General features: G+C 23.9%; 2 protein-coding genes across 3 annotated transcripts in view; one reads left to right on the top strand and one right to left on the bottom strand.

Moving 5' to 3' along the window:
- The first annotated feature begins 307 nt into the window (after positions 1-307).
- On the top strand, positions 308-2,443 carry LOC122512147 (transmembrane protein 234 homolog). Its single transcript, XM_043627838.1, has 5 exons — positions 308-464; positions 604-727; positions 1,112-1,263; positions 1,549-1,708; positions 2,073-2,443. The coding sequence occupies exons 2-5, from the start codon at positions 712-714 to the stop codon at positions 2,159-2,161; spliced, it is 417 nt and encodes a 138-aa protein (XP_043483773.1). The 5' UTR covers positions 308-464; positions 604-711; the 3' UTR covers positions 2,162-2,443.
- Positions 2,444-7,298: 4,855 nt separating this feature from the next.
- The window catches only part of LOC122512137 (laminin subunit alpha-1), a 157,517-nt gene continuing 141,106 nt past the window's right edge, over positions 7,299-23,709 (bottom strand). For both annotated transcript variants that reach the window (XM_043627816.1, XM_043627825.1), the window contains 22 exons: positions 23,401-23,572; positions 23,030-23,251; positions 22,532-22,785; positions 20,571-20,682; positions 20,222-20,366; positions 19,790-20,102; positions 19,458-19,618; positions 19,184-19,322; positions 18,812-19,052; positions 18,503-18,676; positions 18,099-18,265; positions 17,749-17,907; positions 17,465-17,613; positions 15,811-16,098; positions 15,280-15,448; positions 14,461-14,880; positions 13,453-13,632; positions 12,686-13,017; positions 12,193-12,499; positions 9,574-10,012; positions 8,544-8,912; positions 7,299-8,023 (listed from right to left, as the gene is read on the bottom strand). In XM_043627816.1, coding sequence (XP_043483751.1) covers positions 7,881-8,023; positions 8,544-8,912; positions 9,574-10,012; positions 12,193-12,499; positions 12,686-13,017; positions 13,453-13,632; positions 14,461-14,880; positions 15,280-15,448; positions 15,811-16,098; positions 17,465-17,613; positions 17,749-17,907; positions 18,099-18,265; positions 18,503-18,676; positions 18,812-19,052; positions 19,184-19,322; positions 19,458-19,618; positions 19,790-20,102; positions 20,222-20,366; positions 20,571-20,682; positions 22,532-22,785; positions 23,030-23,251; positions 23,401-23,572 — 5,055 coding nt within the window. In that variant the 3' untranslated portion in view covers positions 7,299-7,880. The remainder of the gene's footprint in view (positions 8,024-8,543; positions 8,913-9,573; positions 10,013-12,192; positions 12,500-12,685; positions 13,018-13,452; positions 13,633-14,460; positions 14,881-15,279; positions 15,449-15,810; positions 16,099-17,464; positions 17,614-17,748; positions 17,908-18,098; positions 18,266-18,502; positions 18,677-18,811; positions 19,053-19,183; positions 19,323-19,457; positions 19,619-19,789; positions 20,103-20,221; positions 20,367-20,570; positions 20,683-22,531; positions 22,786-23,029; positions 23,252-23,400; positions 23,573-23,709) is intronic.

Below are 23,709 nucleotides of genomic sequence, written 5' to 3'. Positions count from 1 at the left end.
AATCCCGCTTGTTCAGTTCGTTCAGCTAATTTATTCAACTGATAAAATGAATAAAATAAATCAAATGCTAAATAATGTCTTTATTTAGTTGAAAAAATAGCTCTTACCCTCTTTTCTTGAAATTAAAAATAATTGAAAAAATACGGAAAATACGTTGCGAATTAATAATTAAAATTGAAAAGTGCGATTTTCTGCCTATAGATGGCCATGTATTGTTTCGAGCAAATGAGCAATTCTGATTGGTTCCCGTTCAAATTTGTCCAATTTTTTCCCACCTATTTTTCCACTCTTGCTATTTATGTTTTATGATTTTATTCGTGACTTTCTCTCTCAATTTCTTTTCTTCTTGCGATTTCGTGCTGTGAGGATCATATTTATTTCTTTCACATTTTTCCTTCTCATTTCTCAATCGAAAAAATCAAGTGCTTTTATTTATTAAAATTGAGAAATGTTTACAGAGTTTGGTAATTTTGTTTAGATTGGTATTTAAATATAGAGTCACACACACACACACACGGTTTTTAAATATTAAGACACAAGATCTTTTTTCTTAGAGAGACAAACAAAGAAAAAGAAAATGAATTTTTCTAATCGGTGTTTTAGAAAGTTTACGCTTGCACCAAAGTTTAGTGCGAATGTAATTTGCCCTTTGCTTCTTCTAAATAATAAAGATTTATTGCCGAGTTGAAACGCAAGAATTTGAAGGAGAAAATGGCACTTTCGTTTGGTGAGTTTTACTTTTTGATTTATATTTGTCTTTCCTTTTCAATTTTATTTGTTTTATTCATATTATATTAATTCGTATCTTTCATTTCGAATTTTTTGAATTTCTATTAATATTTAATTACTAAAAAAAAGCTTTGATTTCTGTAGAATTACAAAAGTTTTGAGCGTTAAAACAAACTAAATATTTTCACTAATTGTTAATTGCGGTAAAAATTATCAAAAAAATTCACATTTAGAAACTTAATTCTTTTTAATAGCAAAAATGTCGTAAATATTTAATTTGAAAGAAAATAAATTTCCTTCATATGAACGTTTTTTTTTTGGAAACTAAGAATTGGAAATTTTAATTATTATCCTTATTAAAATTTTAATTTTTAATGTTTAGAGTCGATAATGCTTTTGGTGGTTGTCGCCTTGTTCTGGGGGACAACAAATCCTTTTATGAAAAAAGGAGCAGTTGGCATCGAGAGAATCAAAGCCTCTTCTCGGTTCAAGCAACTCCTTCAAGAAACTTTGTTTCTTTTTACTAATTTCAAGGTGAGTTGATAATTTTGAATAAAAATTATTTTAATTTAATTTATAATAATTATTGTAATTAAAGTTATTTATATAATTTTTAGTAAATTAATAATCACAAGAATAATTTAATAATTATAATAATTAAATAATTACACAAAAAAAAATTTGATGAAATTCTTTTTTAAAAAATTATTTTCAAAATTTTTAATAAAATTCCAACAAAAAAATTCAATTATTTTCAAAAATTCAAAAATTAAGATTTTTATTTAAGTATTAAAAAAGAATTTTTTTTATGTTTTTCAGTATTTGGCACCATTTGTAATAAATCAAATTGGCTCTGTGGTTTATTATTTCACTCTACAAACAACAGACTTATCGTTGGCTATTCCGGTCTCGAATTCGCTAACGTTTCTGATTACGGCGTTGACCGGAAGATTATTAGGCGAAGGAAATATTCACAGAAGTAAGATTCAGTTTTATAGATAAAAACCTTTTCACCCTTTTTAAATTTTTTTTACCCATTTCGCCTATTTATTTTCAATCAAAAATTAAGTTTCCAAAAATTGTCTGTAATTTATATTTTAATAAAAATCTTAATTTTAGTTTGTTTTTAATTTTTCTTTGCAATTTTTATTTGTTGTACTTAATATTTTTTAAACTTTTTAATTATTTATTATATTTTATTATTTACTATAATTTTTATTATTTATTATATTTTTATAATTTATTATAAACTTATTATTTATTACACTTTTCATTTAATTAGTATATTTATTAACTATTAATCACTAAATTGAATTAATAGTCTAAATTTGTTTACTTCTCAGATACTTACATTGGAATGCTGTTTATTCTCTTCGGAACAACATTATGCTGCTACGACAAAATTGGCGTTGCAGGAACAAAATTGGAATAATTTACAATCAGGTATTTAAAAGAGAGAAAATCAAATCTCTAAAAATAAAAAATATAAAAAAGATGAACTTAATCGAAGTTCTAATTTTTTGCTCTGTATATTGAACATTTTCTACGATTTTCCTATTATTAATTAATTAATAATTTTGTAATTTTATAATTCTAAAATTCATAACTCGTAAATTTTACTGGTTCTTCAATTTAAAAAAAGCTCATTGAGACAAAAGGATTCATTTTTTTAATTCTACCTTCTGGTGGAAGTGATTTACAATCTTTCATGCAATTACGATTTGAAATTTGATTGTCACCTTAAATTCGTAAGTAAGAAAAGAGTAAACCCCCTTCACACGGAGGCTTAATTAACTCTTCATATTTTCGTTACTCGTGGATGTTGACAATATTAATAATAATAAGGTTAACATACCTTTCATTTCTTTCATGCAATTACGATTTGGTCTTCAAACAAAACTTTTTTTGTATTATTACCGCCAATTGAATTCACCTCACCCTTCATTTCTTTCATGCAATTACGATTTGGTCTTCTAAAAACCTAGTTTTTATTTATTTAATATAATTATTTTCATATTTATTACTCATCTTTCATTTAACTCATTAACTCTCAATAGTAATTAACAACTTTGAAAGTGGCAAAAGATTCTGGTTTTAATAAATAATTGAATAATAAATAATAAAATAATTGAATTAAATTAAATTAATTAATTAAATAATTGAATAGAATAGAATAAATTATTCTAATTACTTGATTATTAATTAAAATAAATTGATTTTAATAAAAATAATTATTCATTGAAAGTTGTAATTAATAACTCTAACTAGAAGTATACTCTATATAGAGAACTTCTAAAATGCTTTCGAGTGAAAAAGATATTAGTTGTCGGTTGTCAAAAAATTGTAGGTTATGTTTAGAAAATTTTTTGCCGTTTTTGCTAATTTCTCATTTCAACATTAATTTCATTCATTTTTCTACTTATCGAAAGTAAATGAAAAAAAAGTTCCATCTAAAGTCAAATTTTATTATTCTTTAGTTATAAATGAATAAAGTTTTTACTTACAATAATTAAAAAAGAGGAATTTTTAGTGTTTTTAGTCAAGTGCGACTTGCGATGTGCGCAAAATTCTCGAACATAACCTATAATTTTTTTGCCGCTAAAACATCGATTTCACTGCGAAAAAAAATGTTTCATTCAATTACGATTTGGTCTTCTAAAAAATAAACCTTTTTTCAATAAAAAAATTTTCACTCGATTTTATAATTCTTTCATGTTCATATTTCCTTTTCTCTCGATAAACATTACAAAATGTAATGAATCGAGGGAGAAATAATGATCTTATCATACGATTACGATTTGTCTTCATTAAAAAACAACTTTTTTTTAATAATTGTAATTAATTTATTAATCATTATGCATTTCATTGATTTCATTTATTGACGATGTAGGTCACTCATATAGTACTGTTAGATACTCGTTATCATGACATCGAAATTGAGATAGAACGTTATCCTAAAACATTGACCCTACATCTGCTACCGATCATTGGCAGTAGCGTGATCATCCCAAGATAAAACCAATTAATTAAAATATTCAATTACTGAAAATATTTAGTAATCCTATCGTGGGGACATATTTGCCCCATTCGAAATAATAATTCGTCAATCAATTCACTTTTCTCCTTATTCTGACGAATCATTATTTGTATAATTGATTTTAAGGCTGGAGAACAGCCTCTTTTTGGAAGGTAAAACAACCATGCTGCTATTTTCTGCGAGGTTGCTGCAGAAACGCCATAAATGTCATTTACTTTTAAATGTGTATTTAAATTTAAAAACATGGACATTCAATTACTGAAATATTCATAAAATAAAATATTTTAATAATAAAAAAATTCAATTACTGAAATATTCGTTAATTGAAATATTCATAAAGTAAAATATTGAGTAATAATTACTAAATATTTTATAAATACTTCAATTATTGAAGTATTCATAAATTAAAATATTCAATTACTGAAAATATTTAGTAATATTCAGTAATTGAAATATTCGTTAATAAAAATATTCAATTACTGAAATATTCGTTAATTGAAATATTTATAAATTAAAATATTTAATAATTGAAATATTCAATTACTGAAAATATTTAGTAATCCTATCGTGGGGACATATTTGCCCCATTCGAAATAATAATTCGTCAATCAATTCACTTTTCTCCTTATTTTTACGAATCATTCTTTGAATAATCGATGTTAATGCAGGACAACAGCCTCTTTTTGGAAGGTAAAACAACCATGCTGCTATTTTCTGCGAGGTTGCTGCAGAAACGCCATAAATGTCATTTACTTTTAAATGTGTATTTAAATTTAAAAACATGGACATTCAATTACTGAAATATTCATAAAATAAAATATTTTAATAATAAAAAAATTCAATTACTGAAATATTCGTTAATTGAAATATTCATAAAGTAAAATATTGAGTAATAATTACTAAATATTTTATAAATACTTCAATTATTGAAGTATTCATAAATTAAAATATTCAATTACTGAAAATATTTAGTACTATTCAGTAATTGAAATATTCGTTAATAAAAATATTCAATTACTGAAATATTCGTTAATTGAAATATTTATAAATTAAAATATTTAATAATTGAAATATTCAATTACTGAAAATATTTTGTAATATTCAGTAATTGAAATATTCGTTAATTAAAAAAGTTATCAATTTATTTGTCAGAAAAACAAAAGCGAGTTTTTAAATTGAAGAACCAAAAAGAAAGGCTGGCTGACATTTTATTTATTTATTAATTTACTCTTTTGTCTTTGTAAAAATTGTAAAAAAAAGAAAAATAGTTTGTAAAATTAGTCGCTTATTGAATATAGAAAAAAAGAAGTATGACTCTAAAAAAATTCAGCACGTATTTTTTTCCGATATAAATTTATTAAAAATTTTGTCTTCTCACCTTTTTTGCTTAGAGAAATTGTTTATTTTTTTTTAAAGTCATTCTTCTTTTTTAGTTTAGTAAACTATATAACTATATTAGTAACAATTTTATTCTGAATATAATTTTGGTCCAATTAACCGAATTTATTGGTTCGCCAGCACAATGACTGCCATTTTTTTTTCTTTTTTGTGAATTATATATTCGTGAAATCTGAAAATTTGTATAAATTATGAAAAAAATATTATGTAATATGGAAAATTTATTTACATGAAATGTAAATTATGTATGAAAAAAAAATATTTGTATGAAATGTAAATTTATGTATAAAAAAAAGGATTTGATACCTATGAAAAATAAATTATGGATAAAAAAAATAAATACAAATTGCGTTTAGAAATTATTTTCTAAGATTTTAGTAAATCCTCCAAAACAATTCAATTATTTTTATAAATGGTAAAATTCTCTAAGAAAATTCAAGTATTTTCAATAAAATTTCATTTTGTATACTAATAAAAGTAATAAAATTAATTTCGTTAATTAATAAACAAAATTATTTACAATAAAGTTTGAATCGTGAGTTTTTAATTTCTTTTCTTCTTCGGCTCGAGTTTAAATCTGTGGATTTACACTTAGGAATGAAAAATGATGAAAACTTTTATGTTTTATTTATTACGTACAAATAGCGAATTATAATTGTGATAATTTTTCTACAGTTATGGATTGTTTCATTGACTCTTTTGTCAGTCTTTAATTAATTAATTAATTAATTAATATTCATCGAATATTATATAAATAGTAAATTTTCAGTTGATCTCGATCGCTATTATGCAGGTAACGGCAGTTTAACATTATAAAAAGTACAAAACATAATAATCTCTCTCTTTCTCACTACAATATTTTCTATGTTCTCCTTTTTTCACATTTTCTCGTTTCTCTTCTATATTTAAATATTTTTATCGTTTTCAATTAAATTACAACACTATTATCAAGAATAAATAGTAACATTAAATACTGATTTACAACTTCTCTTTCTATGAACAAAATTCTAATTATGCTTTCGAGTGGGTTGAAGAATATTCTCTGAAAATTATTATTTTCGATTTTTGTTGGTCTCTTTACCTTTTTTCTTATTTTATTCTTTTTGGTTTATTTTCTTCTCTTATTTTGCTCTTTTTACTAATTTTACTCTTTCTTTTTTTTACTCATTTTATGTTTTTTAATTATATTGTTTTTACTAATTTTATTCTTTCTACTAATTTTGTTTTTTTACTAATTTTATTCTTTCTACTAATTTAATTTATTTACTTTTTACTTCTTTTATTTTTTTACTTTTTACTTATTTTATTTTTTAATTGTTTTATATTTTTACTTATTCTATATTTTTCCTTATTTTATTTTATTTTTTAATTTAGTTTCTTACTTATTTTAATATTTTTTTTTACTATAATTTCGTTTCTTTTTATTTATTTTACTTCAGCCGAATTTATATTTTTCAAAATTAATGTTTACAATAGAAAAATACGGCTAAATTTCGAGAAATAAAAATTCGGCTAAAAATCGAAAACGCAAAAAAAAAAGAATCGAAAAAAGAAAAACTATAAGAAAATAGAAAAATAAAATAAAAATAGTACAAAAACGAAGGAAAAATAAAAAAAAATTTAGAAACAAAATAAGAATACAAAATCGAAATAAAAATACAAAAATGAAAGAAAAATTTAAAAAATAAAAAAAAAAGAAAACAGAAAAATATAAAAACAATAAAAATACCGAAACAAAATAAGAACAAAAAAAAACGGAATAAAAATACAAAAACAAAACAAAAATTAAAATACAAAAACAAATTAGAAAAATAAAATTGAAAAAACGAATTAAAAATAGAAAAACAAAATAAAAATACGGAAAACAAATAAAAATACAAAAACGAAATAAAAATGCAAAAACGAAATAAAAATGCAAAAATGAAATAAAAATACAAAAATAAAAAAATTAAAATACAATAAGAAAATAGAAAAATAAAAAAGCGATTTAAAAAAAGAAAATGAAAAAAAAATACAGAAACAAAATAAAAATACAAAAACGAAACAAAAATTAAAATACAGAAATAAAATAGAAAAATAAAATAAAAATACAAAAACTAATTAAAAACAGAAAAGGAAAAAAATACGGAAACAAAATAAAAATACAAAATAAAAAAAAAATTAAGTAAAATACGGAAACGAATTAAAAATAAAAAACCAAAATAAAAAATACAGAACAAAAATAAAATAAAATTCGGACCAACAAAAATCCAAATCGACAATTTTTCCCGAGACATTCGCAGACCCTTTTTTTCTTTATGTATATTTATATAAATTAAGGTTAATGTGGCATATAATATTTAAATATATACATGTACCTATGGCAGTGGTCTCGCTAATTTACAATAATAATAATAATAATTCTCTTTTTTTCACACCAATAGAACCTTTTCTTATTTCCACCCGTTTTTCTTTCTTTCTTTCTTTCTTGATTTATTTATTTAAAAAAAAACAAAAAAAAAATAGAAAACAATACGATTTAGCTTCTTTTGGCTTCGTTTAGTCTTATGTAAAATATGTAGATTCTATTATTATTTTCGGACGTTAATGTTTTTTTTTATGGCACTATTTCAATAATCGATTGAATCATTACCGAAGTGCAATCTTTGGAAACTTTTTTCTTTTTTTTTCTTTCTCTTAAAAGAAGAATTGTATTTTCTGTTGTGTCCTCTTTTCACTACTGAACTGGACACGAACTCAGATGAATATTGTGCAATTCGGTCATGTCCGTCCAATCTCTTCGCTCGCCTCCGATCATCACGTTCCTTATGCAGCCGTTGAAGTGGTCGCGTGTCATTAGCGTTCCCTTTGGCGTTGAAACTGAAAAATTTTCGATTTTTGTTAATTTTTTATATTATAATTTCGCACTTATTAACTAAACCACACTTTTTACTATACGTTACGAACTATTTTTAACGTTTTGCTACTATTTTGATACAATTTTTAGATTTCGACACTAAAAGTTACTTTTTTCTTTTTTTCTTTTTTGAAAATTGTCAATACTTTAAATCAGCTAATAGTTAAATAATAATAATAATAATAATTAAATTAAATAAAATTTTAAAAAATAGTTAAAATAAACAAATTATTTTCATAAATTTTGATAAAATTCTTTCAAACGATGCAAAATGTTTTAAATTCTTAGAAACGATTAAATTATTTTTATAGGTAGTGGAAATCGAATTTGTTTTTTTGCAAGAGAAATGAAAATGAAAGAAAAAAAATTCTTTGAAACGATTAAATTATTTTTATAGTGGAAATCGAATTTGTTTTTTTCGCAAGAGAAATGGAAATGAAAGAGGAAAAAAAGGGAAAATCGGAGAAGACAGAAATAACTCACCCGGCAATCCTCCGATATAAAGAGGACTGGCAGCCGCGTCATCGAGAAAATGATAATTAACATTCGCAGGGAGACCGTATTTTTGATCTAATTCATCAACTTTGAGAGTTAATTCCTCGTCATTATAAACAGCTTGAATTTTGTGCCACCTATTGTCGCAAACTGTGTACGGACTTGAGAAGCGTTGCTCCACGTAAAGTGGATTATTGTCCCCCAGGTCCGCCGACATCACCACTTTTCCATTATTGAGTTCCAAGCTCATCGACGGAGAGCCACTTGGAGCTGTTATCGAGAGTAAAACGCCGGAAAGTTCCGATGTCTTGAATTCTAATTCTAGTTCTAAACTGCCCTCGAGTTCGAAGTCTTTTTCTAGAAGAAAAGAAGAAAAATTGTTCAATATTTAACAGCAAAAAAAAATAAATAAATAAATAAATTATTAAATGAGTCAATATTATAAATGTGACGTGCTACTAAAAATGAAGTGCGACTTAAATAATAAATAAACTCATAATAAATAAAACTAATAATACAAAAAATAGTAATAAATACAGAAACAAAATAAGAACACAAAATCGAAAAAAAGAAAAATTAAAATACAAACGAATTAAAAATACAAAAAGGAATTAAAAATACTAAAACGAATTAAAAATACTGAAACGAAATAAAAATACTGAAACGAAATAAAAATACAAAAACGAATTAAAAATACAAAAACGAAATAAAAATACAAAAAGGAATTAAAAATACTAAAACGAATTAAAAATATTGAAACGAAATAAAAATACAAAAACTAATTAAAAATACAAAAACGAAATAAAAATTCAAAAACGAAATAAAAATAGAAAACGAAATAAAAATACAAAAAGGAATTAAAAATACTAAAACGAAATAAAAATACGAAAACAAAAGAAAAAACAAATTTTAAATACAAAAATAAAATAGGAAAACGAAATAAAAATAGAAAAACGAAAGAAAAATACAGAAACGAAATAAAAATACAAAAACGAAAAGAAACAAAATTTCTACTAACTGTAAATCGCATACGCTTCGTCCTGAAAATAAGCGCCGCTCTCAACATTCGGAAAACACTGTCCGACGTTGTAAGCTCGACTCGTGGATCCCACCATATCGAAAATATTGCCATTCAAGCGCAAACCGCGAATGCAACCCTTCAGTGTTTCCAATTTGGCGACCGCCTGCTCGGGCAATGGAGTTCCACTCTCCGGCAGACCGCCAATGTACATCATCGAAGCTAAACCAATTTTCTTCGGGATCTTTATCGTCCTCGGCGTTTGTGAATCGACAATCAGCGTTAATTTTCTCTCCTCGTGACGAATTACAACGTGATGCCAATTTCCATCGTTCAGCGGCGATTTGAATAGAATTTCCTTTTTGTGTCGCGCTTTTATTTGTAGCGACAATTGTCCGTCGCGTAGAATCACCATTAGGTAGGGCTTTTGTTTTATTCCCTGAAAAAAATGCAGGAATTCAATTATTTTATTTTATTATTCAATTTTCTCTTCATAATTGAACTCTTAACAAGAATTTAATTTGTTTGAAAGTAATTAAATTTGAACGAAGAATTTTATTAAGAAAAACATTGAAATGAGAAATATTTTTGAAAGTAATTGAAAATTTTGACGAGAATTTTTATTAAAATTTTCTGAAAATAATTGAATTTCGGAGAAGAATTGAAATTGAATTATTTTCAAACAAGAAAAATTGAATATTACGACAGAAATTTAATTATTTTCATAATAAATAATTGAATTCTTCACAAAAATTCAATTATTTTAAAATAATTTCAATAAAATTTTTGCAAAAATTCAATTCTTTTCAATATTTTTTATAAAATTTGTAAAAAAAAGAATGAATTATTTTCAATTCATTTTTAGTAAAACTCTACCTGAGAATTCAATTATTTTCAGAAAAAATAAAATTCTTCGCAGAAATTCAATTATTTATTATTTTTTTTTTAAATCTTCGGAAAAAAATAAATTATTTTCATGAAAAAAATAAAACTTATTGACGAATTTTAATTATTTTTAATAGAATTTTCAATTAATTCCTCAAAAACTGCAAATTTATTATTAAACAATTTTATTGAAAATTTTTAAAGAATTCAATTATTTAAAAAAAAAAATTGATGACACAATTCTTTATAAAAATTCAATTCAAATAATTAAAATATTTTAATACTATAGTTGGAAAAAAAATAATATTTAAATCGTTATTTTACAAAAATTATTCAAATCTTGATTCAATTTGTTTAGAAATAGTAAAATTTTTGAAATGAATTTAATTATTTTCAATTCAATTTTAAATCCAATTATTAAACAAAAATTCAATTCTATTAATAAATAATTGAATTCTTCAGAGAAATTCAATTATTTTTAGAATAAAATAATTGAATTCATCACAAAAATTCAATTATTTTCAGAAAAAATAATTGAATTCTTCATGGAAATTATTAACAAAAATTATTTAACTCCTCCGATGAATTCAATTATTTACGAAAAAAATTAAATTCTTGATAAGAATTTTAATAAAATTTTTTAAAAATTATTGAATTTTTTGTGATGAATTCAGTTAATATTTTTGAAATTAATTAAATTTCTAAGAAGCATTTTCCTAAAATTAAAAAAAAATAATTGAATTCTTCACAAGAATTGAATTTTTTGTAGAAAAAATTCAATTTTTCAGCAGAAATTCAATTATTTTTAAATAATTTCAATAAAATTTTTTCAAAACTTCAATTCTTTTCAATATTTTTAAATAAAATTTGTAAAAAAAGAATTAAATTATTTTCAAATTCATTTTTAAGTAAAATTCTTCGCAAAAATTGAATTATATTTAGAAAAAATAAAATTCTTCACAGAAATTCAATTATTTTTTTTCTAAATAAAATTCTTCGCCAAAAATTCAATTATTTTCATAAATAATAAAATTTTTATGAAAATTCAATTATTTAAAAAAATTTAAAAAACATTGTTCACAAGAATTCAATTACTTTCAAAAAATAATAACATTCTACGGAAGAATTCAATTATTTTTTTTTTCTAACTTTAATTATTTTTAACAAAATCTTTATAAAATTTCATGAAAGAATTCAATTACCTATTTTCCAAAAATTTTAATAAATTCTTCAAAACAATTTAATTAATTTTTATAATTTAGTAAAATCTTTGCAAAAATTCAAAAATTTTCAACAAAATTTCACGAAAGAATTCAATTATTTTGTTTTATTATTAAAATTTTTGTGAATAATTGAATTCTTACAAAAAATGTTATTTAATTGTTTGAAAATAATTAAATTTGAACGTAGAATTTTATTAATTATTGAAAAACATTGAATTGAGGAATATTTTTGAAAGTAATTGAATTTAATAATTGAATTTCGGAGAAGAATATTTGTAAAAATAATTGAAATTTTGACGAGAATTGAAAAAAAATTTTTAACATAATTGAATTTCTGCGAAGAATTTTATTACTTTTGTAAATAATTTAATTACTCCAAATATTTCTAAACTCTTCAAAATTCAATTGTTTTTAGTGTTTTTCAATTAAATTCTTCCATTATTTTTAATTGAAATTTTCAAAAATTAAAAAACTGTTTTCTATAAATAAAAAATGTAGCAGTGACACTTACGGGAGTAATGAAGAGAATTCCGTTTGGATAATACGTTCGGAAATCAAATTCGATCGCGTACTTTTTCTCCCAGAATTTTTTAATTGCAATGTAGAATTGCGTGTGACTGTGGGGCTTGTCGCCAAATTTGAGTGCCCCAGGTTCTAGGGAATAATAGGGCACTTTTTGGCAACCCTCCGGCTGGGTGGACATGCCCCTTGAGAGTGACGCCGACGGCACGTAAATTGGAGGATCCTTTCCCATGTTTGGACCGTTTCTTCCAATTTGAGCGTGGTCGAAATTCACCACTTCCTCGAATCGAAGGAGTCTGAAATTATTTTTCAAAAATGTTAATTTCTTTATTTTTTAATTAATTCATTATAATTACTAATTTTATATAATTATATTAATTTATTCAATTTATTTATATTATTCAAATTATTTTCCAAAAAATTTTAATAATATTCTATGCAGAAATTTAAGATTTCTATCTCTTTTTTTGTTAAATACTCACTCTTCATTGATCAAGACGTCTTTAATTGCACCGTAAAGTGGAACCGCGGTGGAAACCATTTTCGTGTTATTTATCAAAGCCGGAAGTCCTCCGATGTAAAGACCTCCGTTTGAGTCCGGCGCTTTAATTGCAGTTCCAGTGGGAAGTTTTCCACTGCCCTGATATGAATCGTCGACTCTTAATTCTATTTCCTTTCGTCTTTTGCTAATAACTACCGAATGATATTTCCCATCGTTGTAGGTTTCGTTCGATCGAACGACACACTCGCCTTTGCCGCCATTCAATCGTACTTGAATATATCCTTCCTTTATCACCACCGAATAGTAATTATCCTGCAAAAAAAAAGAAGAATTATATTTCAATTATTTTTCACTCTTATTCCTTTTTTCGTTCTTTTTTCTGTCTTTTTTCTCTTTTTGTTTTCTTAGTTATTTTTTTTTCTACTTTTTGTTTTTTTTGCTACTTTTTGTATTTTTGATAATTTTTGTATTTTTGCAATTTTTTGGATATTTCTTGTTTCTTTTTGTTATATTTATTATTTTTAACTACTTTTTGTTTTTGTTTGCAATTTTTGGGTATTTTCAGTTTTTTTTCGCTATTTTTTTGCTACTTTTTGTATTTTTTTTACTACTTTTCGTTTCTCTCATAATTTTTGTTTTTTCACCATTTTTTTGTTATTTTTTTGCTACTTTTCTGTTTTAATTTTCTGTTTCTCTTTCCTTAATTTTATTTTCAAAATAAAAAATGAATAAATAAATTCTACTCACACTTGAATCGTTTGTACTATGCGAAACTCTGTCTTCTTGACCTTGGAATGTAGACAATAAAATCATTGCTTCCTTTTGTAACGTTCTAAACGAAAAACTTATCGTCGACGATATTTTCTTAAGACTAATTGCTGAATGTTCCAAGTAACCGTCTCCGTAGAAGCCGACGATTCTCAGCGGCTGCAAACAAAAAATCACAATTATTAGTATATTTACTAAAAAAAATACTTTTTTTCAATCAGTAAATAAATTTTTAACAAACTGAACTAAATTTTGAATAAATCGCATCAAATTTTAATCAATTGAATCAAAATTTACTAAATTTAAATAATTTCAAATAAATGGAATCAAATTTAAATAAATTGAATCGAAATTTACTATATTAACTTAATTTTGAATAAATCGAATCGAATTTCAATAAATTGAATTAATTTTGAATAAATTGAATTAATTTTGAACAAATTGAATCAAAATTGACTAAATTAAATTAATTTTGAATTATTCGAATCAAATTTTAAAAAACTGAATTATTTTTTAATAATATGAATTAATTTTGAATAAATTGAATTAGTTTTGAATAAATTGGATCAAAATTTACAAAATTAACTTAATTTTCAATAAATCGAATCAAATTTTAATAAGTTGAATTAAAATTTACTAAATTAACCTAATTTTGAAAAAATTGAATTATTTTTGAAGAATTGAATTAATTTTGAATTATTCGAATCAAATGTTAAAAATGGAATTATTTTTGAATAAATTGAATTAATTTTGAATAAATTGAATCAAAATTTACAAAATTAACTTAATTTCGCATAAATTGAATCAAATTTGAATAAATAAAATTAATTTCGAATAAATCGAATCAAATTTCAATCAATTGAATCAAAATTTCAATAAATCGAATCAAATTTCAAAAAATTGAATTAAATTTCCTCAAATTTAACAAATTGATAGAAATCGGTTTAAATTTTGAAATATTCTCCTAAAAAATTCCAAAATACAAACCCTAGTGCCGCAGCTCGGCTCGACGCCGTAATATTTTTCCGCCAGTGGATCGTAGCCCTCTTGAACGACGATATTCGACATGCAGCCGAGAAATGAAACGGGCCTTGGTAGAATTAAATCCTCATTACGAAAACTTGGCGGCACACCGCCAATGTAGTATTTCGCCTCCTCAAAATCGGGAATGTCCTCCTTCCTCGGCTGCGGCGTTGGTACCACTAATTTCTTGTCATTATCGCCGCCAACGCTCAGAATACACTTTTCAATATTCTTCCGCGACTGATACTGCCTGAATGCATCGACCTTCGTCCAATTTCCATTGTTGTACTTGTGATTCGAGTACATTTCCATGCTCACATTCCCACCGTAGCCAATGTGCAGAAATACGCGTCCTTCGCGAAGGAAAATCATCACGTGCTGATTCTGTAAGAAAAAAAAATTTATTAATTATGAAACTAATTTATTTATTTATTCAAAATATTGAATTTTTCAAAATTGAATTTTTTAAAGAAATTTGAGTGAAATTTTTTGAAAATAATTGAATTCTTGAGAGGAATTTTATTCTAAAAATAATTGAATTTAATCAAGAAATTTTTTTTGAGAATATTTCAATTCCAGCGAAGAATTTTATGATTTATGAAAATATTTCAATTCTGCCTCATAATTTAATTTGCAAATTTGTCAAAATTTTTAAAAATATAATCGAATTTTTCAAAATTGAAACTAAAATTCTTTTTCAAATGAATTCTTATCCGGAAGTTGTATGAGAATTCAATTATTTAGATCCAAAAATAAAATAATTATTTCTAACTCTTTACTCACGTTCTTTGGATTGATGGCCAGGAAAAGAAGTGCATTTTCATCGAAAGTTCTAAAACTTAGGGAAATTCCGAAAGTATATTTATTGTAAGGTCCGGAAGTGACACGATTTCTCATTGCGTAACCTTCGCCATTGAAACTATAGGCAATGTCGTCTCGTGGATCTTCAACTCTAAAACCAGAAGAAAAAAGAATATTAATTTTTTTTTAGAAAAAAAAAATTTTTTTTCTTCTAAAAAATTCATTCAAATTAAAAATTCAAATTTATTGACAAAAATTCTATAGGGCAACAGAGAAAAAGAAAATTAAATTATTCTCAAAATTTTAAAATGAAAATAAAGTAGAATTACATAATAAAAAATAGAGAAAAAGAAAAATAAAAAACAAATAGAAAAAAAAAATTCAAAATTAAAATAAAAAAAAATCAAAATTAAAATAAAAAAAATCAAAATTAAAATAAAAAAAATCAAAATTAAAATAAATAAATTTAAAATTTGCGCAAGAAAAGAAAAAAGGAAGCGTCGACGCTCTTACCCTTCGACGCAGGCTTGACAAGCCATATCGGGAGCAGTCGAGACAAAATTCCAAAGACCAATAATCTGTCCATCGAGAATTACTTGATGAAGACAACCGGGAAGTCCATTGGTCGCTAATAATTCACTAGGTCGTCGCTGTGATTCAGGAACGCCGCCCAACCAAACTCTGTCCGTGGCCAATACGTCGAAACGACCAAATTCCACACTCGTTGAATTCACTTGCGCCAAATAATTTCCACTCATTGATATTTGCTTGTGGACGTTTAATTTTCCCACATTTCTTGTTCTGTAAATTGTCAAAGAGTTGAAAAAACGATTAAATTGAAAAAAGAAAAATAGAAAATAACTAAAAAAGGAAAAAATAGAAAATAACTAAAAAAGGAAAAAATAACTAAAAAAGAAAAAGGACCAAAAACGAAAGAAAAAGGAAGAAGCAATATAGAAAATAAGATAAAAGACAAAAAAACAAAAGAAGAAAAATAGAAAATAAGAAAAAAGACAAAAAACGAAAGAAAAAGAAAGAAGAAAAATAGAAAAAAGCCACCAAACGAAAAAAAAGACAAAACACGAAAGAAAAATAGAGAAAAACGGAAAGAAACAAAAAAAAGACAAAGACAAAAAAGAAAATAGAAAAGAGACAGAAAATGAAAGAAAAAGAAAGAAGAAAAATAGAAAATAAAAGAAAAGAAAAAAAACGAAAGAAAAAGAAAAAAGAAAAATAGAGAAAAACGAAAGAAAAAGAAAGAAGAAAAATAGAAAAAAGTAAAAAAAATGAAAAAAAAGAATGAAGAAAAATAGATAAAAAAGAAAAAAAAAGAAAAGTAAAAGAGAAAAAATAGAAAAGAGACAAAAAATGAAAGAAAGTGAAAGAAAGAAGAAAAATAGAAAATAAAGAAACAAATTTCAATAAATTAAATAAAAATTTACTAAAATAAATTAATTTTCAATAAATCGAAATAAATTTGGAAAAATTGAATTATTTTTAAATAAATTGAATTAATTTTAATTTTTAAATAAATTGAATCAAAATTTGCAAAATTAAATTATTTATGAATAAATTGAATCAAATTTTGCAAAATTAACTTAATTTCGAATAAACCGAATTAAATTTCAATAAATTGAATCAAAATTTACAAAATTAAGTTAATTTTCAATAAATCGAATCAAATTTTAAAAAATTAAATGAATTTTGAATAAATTGAATCAAAATTTACAAAATTAACTTAATTTTAAATAAATCGAATCAAATTTTTAAAAAATTGAATTAATTTTGAATAAATCGAATCGAGTCAAAAAATGAAAAAAAGAAAGAAGAAAATAGAGAAAAAAGAAGCAAAAAAAAAATAACGAAAAAGAGAAAAAATAGAAAAGAGACAGAAAATGAAAGCAAAAGAAAGAAGAAAAATAGAAAAAAGACACAAAACGAAAAAAAAGAAAAAAACGAAAGAAAAATAGAGAAAAACGAAAGAAACAAAAAAAAGATAGAAAATGGAGCAAAAAAGAAAAGAAAAAGAGAAAAAATAGAAAAGAGACAGAAAATGAAAGAAAAAACATGGAAAAAAGACCAAAAAAGGAATGAAAAATACGAAAAGAGGAAAAAAATACAAGAGATGAAAAAACAGAAGAAAAAAGATGGAAAAAAACAAATTTACCTTTCAGCTTCAATTCGATACCAAAAATTATCCTCAGAAAAATCGCCGCTTTCCAAAATTTCCGGATGAGTGACAAACCCGGTTCCGCCTCCAACATTCCAAATGAATCTAATTTTTCTATCGATCATTTCCAGTGCCATAAAGTCATCCTAGAAATTAATTTTTTTTTTTGAAATTTCTGTTTTTTATGTACTAAAATATTTCTATTTAATAATAGAATAAATAATAATAGTAATAATAATAAATAACAATAGAATATAAATTTAATAATAGAATAAACTTACATTTATTCCACTGGGAAGATAAAATAATGAACCTTCTTTTCTATTTTTTGCAACGGCAAATGTCATGACTATTGTTGTTGTTGACGACGGTTGCAAAAATCCTGGCCTATAAGATCTGATACATTTTTTGCCGTCCGCCGATTTCAGAGAAATGCGAATCTAAAAAATTATTATCAATTTAAACGAGTGTTCTTGCATGAAATTATTTTCCATATTTTTTCCATATTTAACAAAATTAATTTGTATGTAAAAAATAATTTTGTAAGGAAAAAATAATTTTGTATATAATAAAATTTTTTTTAAAAAAAAAGACAATTTCAAATAATAAAAAGAAAAGTTAAAGTAATTACCCCATGAGCGGAATTTTTAGCTTCGACAATTTTATTCTTCAACTTTTGCAATTTCTCGGCAAGCGTTCCGTTCCATTTATCAAATTCCATTTGTCGTTTTGCCGAAGCTGTTGCTAAACTCAAAAGTTTTTCGTCCGCTCTTTTAATATTGTTTTGCGCCTCCGTCACTAAAATCCGTTTATTATTATTATAATTCATAATCCAATTGATAATTAATAATTCGAAAATTTTTCAATGAAAGAAAACAAAATGTTTCATGTTAAGAAAGAAAAAGAAAAATGTTAAAAAGAAAAAGAAACAGAAAAGAAAAAAAAAGAAAAGCAAAACAAAAAGAATAGGAAAAAGAAAAAGAAGAAAAAAAGGAAGAAGAAAAATTTAGAGAAGAAAAAAAATTCTTTACTTACATTGTTCACTGGCAAGACTAATTTTCGAATCGCCCTCGCGTTTTAATTCGTGTAATTTTGGTCTCAGACCGTTGGCAATTCCTTCCTTGTAATCATCGACTATTCTCCTCGTCTCTTGAATCTTCTCCACAATATCTTCATTTTTATTCAAAATTAATTGCAAATCCTCGTGCACTGCAATGGAATAATAACAATAATTTTTAAAATTTTAATAATAATAATAATTTAATTTAAATAAAAATAATATAAAAATGATAGTTAAATTGAAAAATTTGTACAATTAATTTTGAGCGTGAAAATAGAACTTACGCGTTTTCCTCGAATTTTGCAATTCTCGAAGTTTAATATTTATCTCATTGTCCTTATTTCCAGTGTTATTTAGTGAATTTTTTAATTCAGTGACAGATTGCTTTTGCATTTCGACACTTTGTCTTGACTTCGACAGAGGCACGACGTATTCTTTAACTTTATTCAATTGCTGCGTTGATATTTGTAGCATTTCTCCTGTCACGTCAATTAAAGTCTTTGTTTCCGGTCCATTTGGATAAATCTTGAAAAAAGTGTCCAATTATTTTTAATTTCCATTTAGTAAAAATTACAATATAATTTAATAGAATATTGTCTTTTAATAAAATTGTTATTTAAAAATAAAAAAATCAATAAATATAAGAAAATACTCACTTTTTCGTAAACATCGTCGGCAATTTTATTCGTGTCCCTCGCGGCGTTGTCGGCATTTTGCAAACTATCGTAAATATTTTTGTAAGCTTGACTTGCTTTCAGTGGATTTGCAGCTTGATTTCGTGTCTCTGAAAATAGACTGTTCGCGACGGAACGCAAGAGAAAAATTAAATTTTAAAGAGAATTATTTAAATTTGCTACCTATTTAAATTTTTTTAAAAATTTATTACAATTTAAAGAGTGTTATTATTAAAAGAGAGAAAAAAATAATTACTCGACATAACGATCAGCGTAGTCCGAAAGATTTCTGGCGTGTTCAACGGCTGGAAGTACAAATTTATTCTGATACTCGAAATTCAGTCTATAAAGTATTTCTTCCTTGTCCTTCAAATTCTCCGTCAATTCATTCAATTTTTTCTGCATTTTCGGAAAATCCTGAAAGAAAACAAAAACGAAAACGATAATTTTCAAAAGTTAACTTTTTCTATTTTTGCATTCAAAAATAAACTTTTTCTAATTAATTTAATTTTTTTCTACATTTTTGGAAAATTCTGAAGCAAATGAACTAAATTTAATAAAAATAATGTTGAGACAAAAATTTCGTACCTGAAAATTATTTTGAGCGTCAATTAAACATCCCTCTGATTCCTCGATTAATTCCCTTCCGTCTTTGATCCATTCGTTAATTTCCGAATTGAAATTATTTATTTGATTACGATTCTTATCGATTTCGGAATAAGTCTTATTCAATTCGGTGTAAATTCCATCGTAGGTGAAAAATGTCTCCATTAATTTTTCTATATTTTCTTTTAAATCTTTCAATTTTTCCGAATATTTTTCTGTTTCCTTTCTTGTTTTTTCAACGTCCGCACTCGGATCGTAGAGAGAATTTAGCCATTCAATGTAATCTGCAAACTCCCTTGAAGAAAAGAAAGAATTATTATTATTGTTAATTTCTTCCTTTATTAAATATTATTATTATTATTATTTATATAATTTTATATGAACAGGAAATTTTTGTAGATAAAAATAAATTACTCAATCAAATTATCCAGAACTTTCGTCTTGTCGGGAAAGTCAATCGTTTTCATATTATTCAGAATCGAATTCGCCTCTTGTAGTGCTTGCTCTAGACGGACCTTTTTATTTTCATTTCCATATTGAATCAATTCCAAAATCGTATCTAAAAAAGGCAAAAATTTATATTTTTTCTATTATTATTATCATTTTCTGTATATCAATCTCTGTATTAATTAATTTTCTTTTCTACAAATTAAATTTAACGAGAAAGTATAAAAATAAGAAAAACAAAAATATTTATATTCTCCAGGATGTGAATTACATTTTTCAAAAAAAAAAAAAAAAAATTAGATTAAAAAATAAATACCTTTTATCTTCTTTTTATTTTCCTCAAATTGATGTCTAAGATCGGTGACATTTTTTTCTAGTTCATCACTTTTTGTCTTCATTATTCTTGCCTCGTTCTCCTGATTCATAGCCTGTAAAGAAAGTAAATTTCAAAATTTGAAAAATTACAAATCGTTAAAAAAATTAGGAAAATTAAAAATTACCAAAAATTACAAAATTACAAAATTACAAAAAAGTTATAAACTTAAAAAGTTTAAAAAAAAGTTACACAAATTAAAAAAAATCCAAATTTTTAAAAAAATAGAAAATTAAAAATGATCAAAAGTTAGAAAATTACAAAATTACAAAAAGTTAAAAACTTGAAAAATTTCAAATCGTAAAAAAAATTGAAAATGAAAAAACAATACAAAAAGTTAGACAAAATTAAAAAAATACAAATTGTTAAAAAAAATTGGAAAATTGGAAAATTAAAAATTACCAAAAATTACAAAATTTCAAAAGGTTAAAAACTTGAAAAATCGTTTTAAAAAATTGAAAATTGAAAAAAAATACAAAAAGCTCCATGATGTTAAAAAAATACAAATTGTTAAAAATTGGAAAATTAAACATGACAAAAATACAAAATCACAAAAAGTTAAAAACTCGAAAAATTTCAAATCTTTAAAAAAATTTTAAAATTACAAAAAGTTACAAACATTAGAAAAATACAAATTTTTAAAATAAATGGAAAATTAAAAATTATCAAAAGTTATAAAATTTTATTAAAAAATTAATAAATTGAAGAATTACAAAATTAAAAAATAGAAAAATTACAGAAAGTTAAAAACTTGAAAAATTAAAAAATGGTTAAAAAACTTGAAAATGGAAAAAAATACAAAAAGTTACACAAAATTAAAAAAAATGCAAATTGTTAAAAAATTGAAAAATTACAAAATAATTACAAAAATTACAAAAAGTTAAAAACTTGAAAAGTAACAAAACGTTAAAAAAAATTGAAAATGGAAAAAAATACAAATTGTTAAAAAATTGGAAAATTATCAAAAAGTTACAAAATTACAAAATTACAAAATTACAAAAAGTTAAAAACTTAAAAAGTTTAAAAAAAAGTTACAAAAATTAAAAAAAATCCAAATTTTTAAAAAATTTGAAAATTAAAAATGATCAAAAGTTAGAAAATTACAAAATTACAAAAAGTTAAAAACTTGAAAATTAACAAAGCGTTAAAAAATTGAAAATGGAAAAAAATACAAATTGTTAAAAAATTGGAAAATTATCAAAAAGTTACAAAATTACAAAATTACAAAAAGTTAAAAATTTTAAAAATTTCAAATCGTTAAAAAAAATTAAAAATGGAAAAAAATTACAAAAAGTTACACAAAATTAAAAAAAATGCAAATTGTTAAAAAATTAAAAAATTACAAAAAGTTAAAAACTTGAAAAGTAACCGAAACGTTAAAAAAAAATTTAAAAAGGTAAAAAATACAAATTATTGTTAAAAAATTGGAAAATTAAAAATTATCAAAAGTTACAAAATTAAAAAATTGTAAAATTACAAAAACTTAAAAACTTGAAATATTTCAAATCGTTAAAAAAAAAATTAAAAATGAAAAAAAAATACAAAAAGTTATACAATATGAAAAAAATACAAATTGTTAAAAAATTGGAAAATTAATAATTACGAAAAGTTACAAAAATTAAAAAATGACAAAAATATAAAATTACTAAAAGTTAAAAACTTGAAAAATTACAAATCGTTAAAAAATATTGAAAAATTACAAATATTACAAAAATTGAAAATTACAAATTGGTAAAAAATTGAAAAATTAAAAAGTAGAAAAAGAAACAAAATTAAATAATTGAAAAATTACAAAAAGTTAAAAAATCGATAAATTACGAATTTAATAAAGAAAAAAGAAAATTTAATGTAAATTCGAAAAAAACGATATATTAAAGTTTAAAATAGTAAAATTCGAAAATTACTTTGTTCAACGATTTCTCCGAATTCCTCAACAACTTTTTAAAATCCTGAAGTGGAATTGTTTCCAATTTCTCCTCTAGTTCCGTCCTTTGATCTAAATCTTTGGAAAATATTGTTATATTTGAGTCGATGTAGAAAAGCTGTTCCCACGGTGCAGGAATCTGACCACTGGAAATATGCTCCGTCTCTGATTCCAATTTATTGGTTAATAATTCCAGATCATCCAGCAATAGTCCCGTGCAATTATCGTTGCAGGCTAGGAAAATTATTATTAGTTATTAAATTATTAGTATTATTACTATTAAATAAATATAAATTATAAATGAAAAATAAAAATTTTTCTCCTTATTATTATTATTATTATTATTATTATTAAAGTTATGATTATTATCATAATTTTACATTTATTTTTATTACTATTAATATTTTTGTTGTATTTATTTTTTCTATTTATTAATTTACTATTTTTCGTTTTTTTTCATCGTCAATTTGAGACTTACATGTACAGACATCGTCGATGAAAACGTGTCGATAGGTTGTACATTCGGAGCAATCTCTTCCCGTTGATCCTGGCTTACAATTACACTGACCAGTTTCCTGATCGCATTCGTCGCTCGCACTTCCGGCCGGATTACAATTACAGGCGGTGCAACTGCCGCCAGGAATGTTCGGAAATCCGTAATAGCCGTAGGAACATCTCTCGCATCGAGGACCAGTGTAGCCTTTTAGAATTAGGATAAAATTTCAATAAATTTCATTATTTTATAATTTTTTTATTTTATTTTGTGCTTTTGCACAAAATGCAATTTTTAAAGAAATTGAATTTAAAACTAAAAGGAAAATTATTATTGAACTGGAAGCGAATTTGTACCGTATTTGCAGCGACACACAACGTCGTTATTGTCCAAAACTTTGCAGCCGGTTGAGAATTTCTTATCGTATTGAGGACAGGGGCAAGCTTTACAACCACCGAAATTCGGATCGCCGTGGTAACTCTCGGCACAAACGTTGCAATTCGGTCCGGCTGTATTTTCTCTGCAATCCTGTGAAAATATTACAATTATTATGTTTTCTTTTGATTATTAAATATTAATTATGAATAAATTATTAATTATCAAAATACCAAAGTATTGAATTACTATTTCAAAACTTTGAATAATTTTCGAAATTAAATCACTAA

The sequence above is a fragment of the Leptopilina heterotoma genome, unplaced genomic scaffold, assembly GCF_015476425.1.
Source record: "Leptopilina heterotoma isolate Lh14 unplaced genomic scaffold, ASM1547642v1 Lhet_123, whole genome shotgun sequence".
In the NCBI taxonomy this organism is placed as follows: domain Eukaryota; kingdom Metazoa; phylum Arthropoda; class Insecta; order Hymenoptera; family Figitidae; genus Leptopilina; species Leptopilina heterotoma.
Note: the sequence above shows the minus strand (reverse complement) of the source record. Positions and strands in the feature narration are given on the sequence as shown.

Coding starts and splice junctions, on each gene's coding strand:
- LOC122512147 (XM_043627838.1), top strand. Junction 1,264..1,548: donor TTCTTTTTACTAATTTCAAG/GTGAGTTGATAA, acceptor TATGTTTTTCAG/TATTTGGCACCATTTGTAAT. Junction 1,709..2,072: donor CGAAGGAAATATTCACAGAA/GTAAGATTCAGT, acceptor TTTACTTCTCAG/ATACTTACATTGGAATGCTG.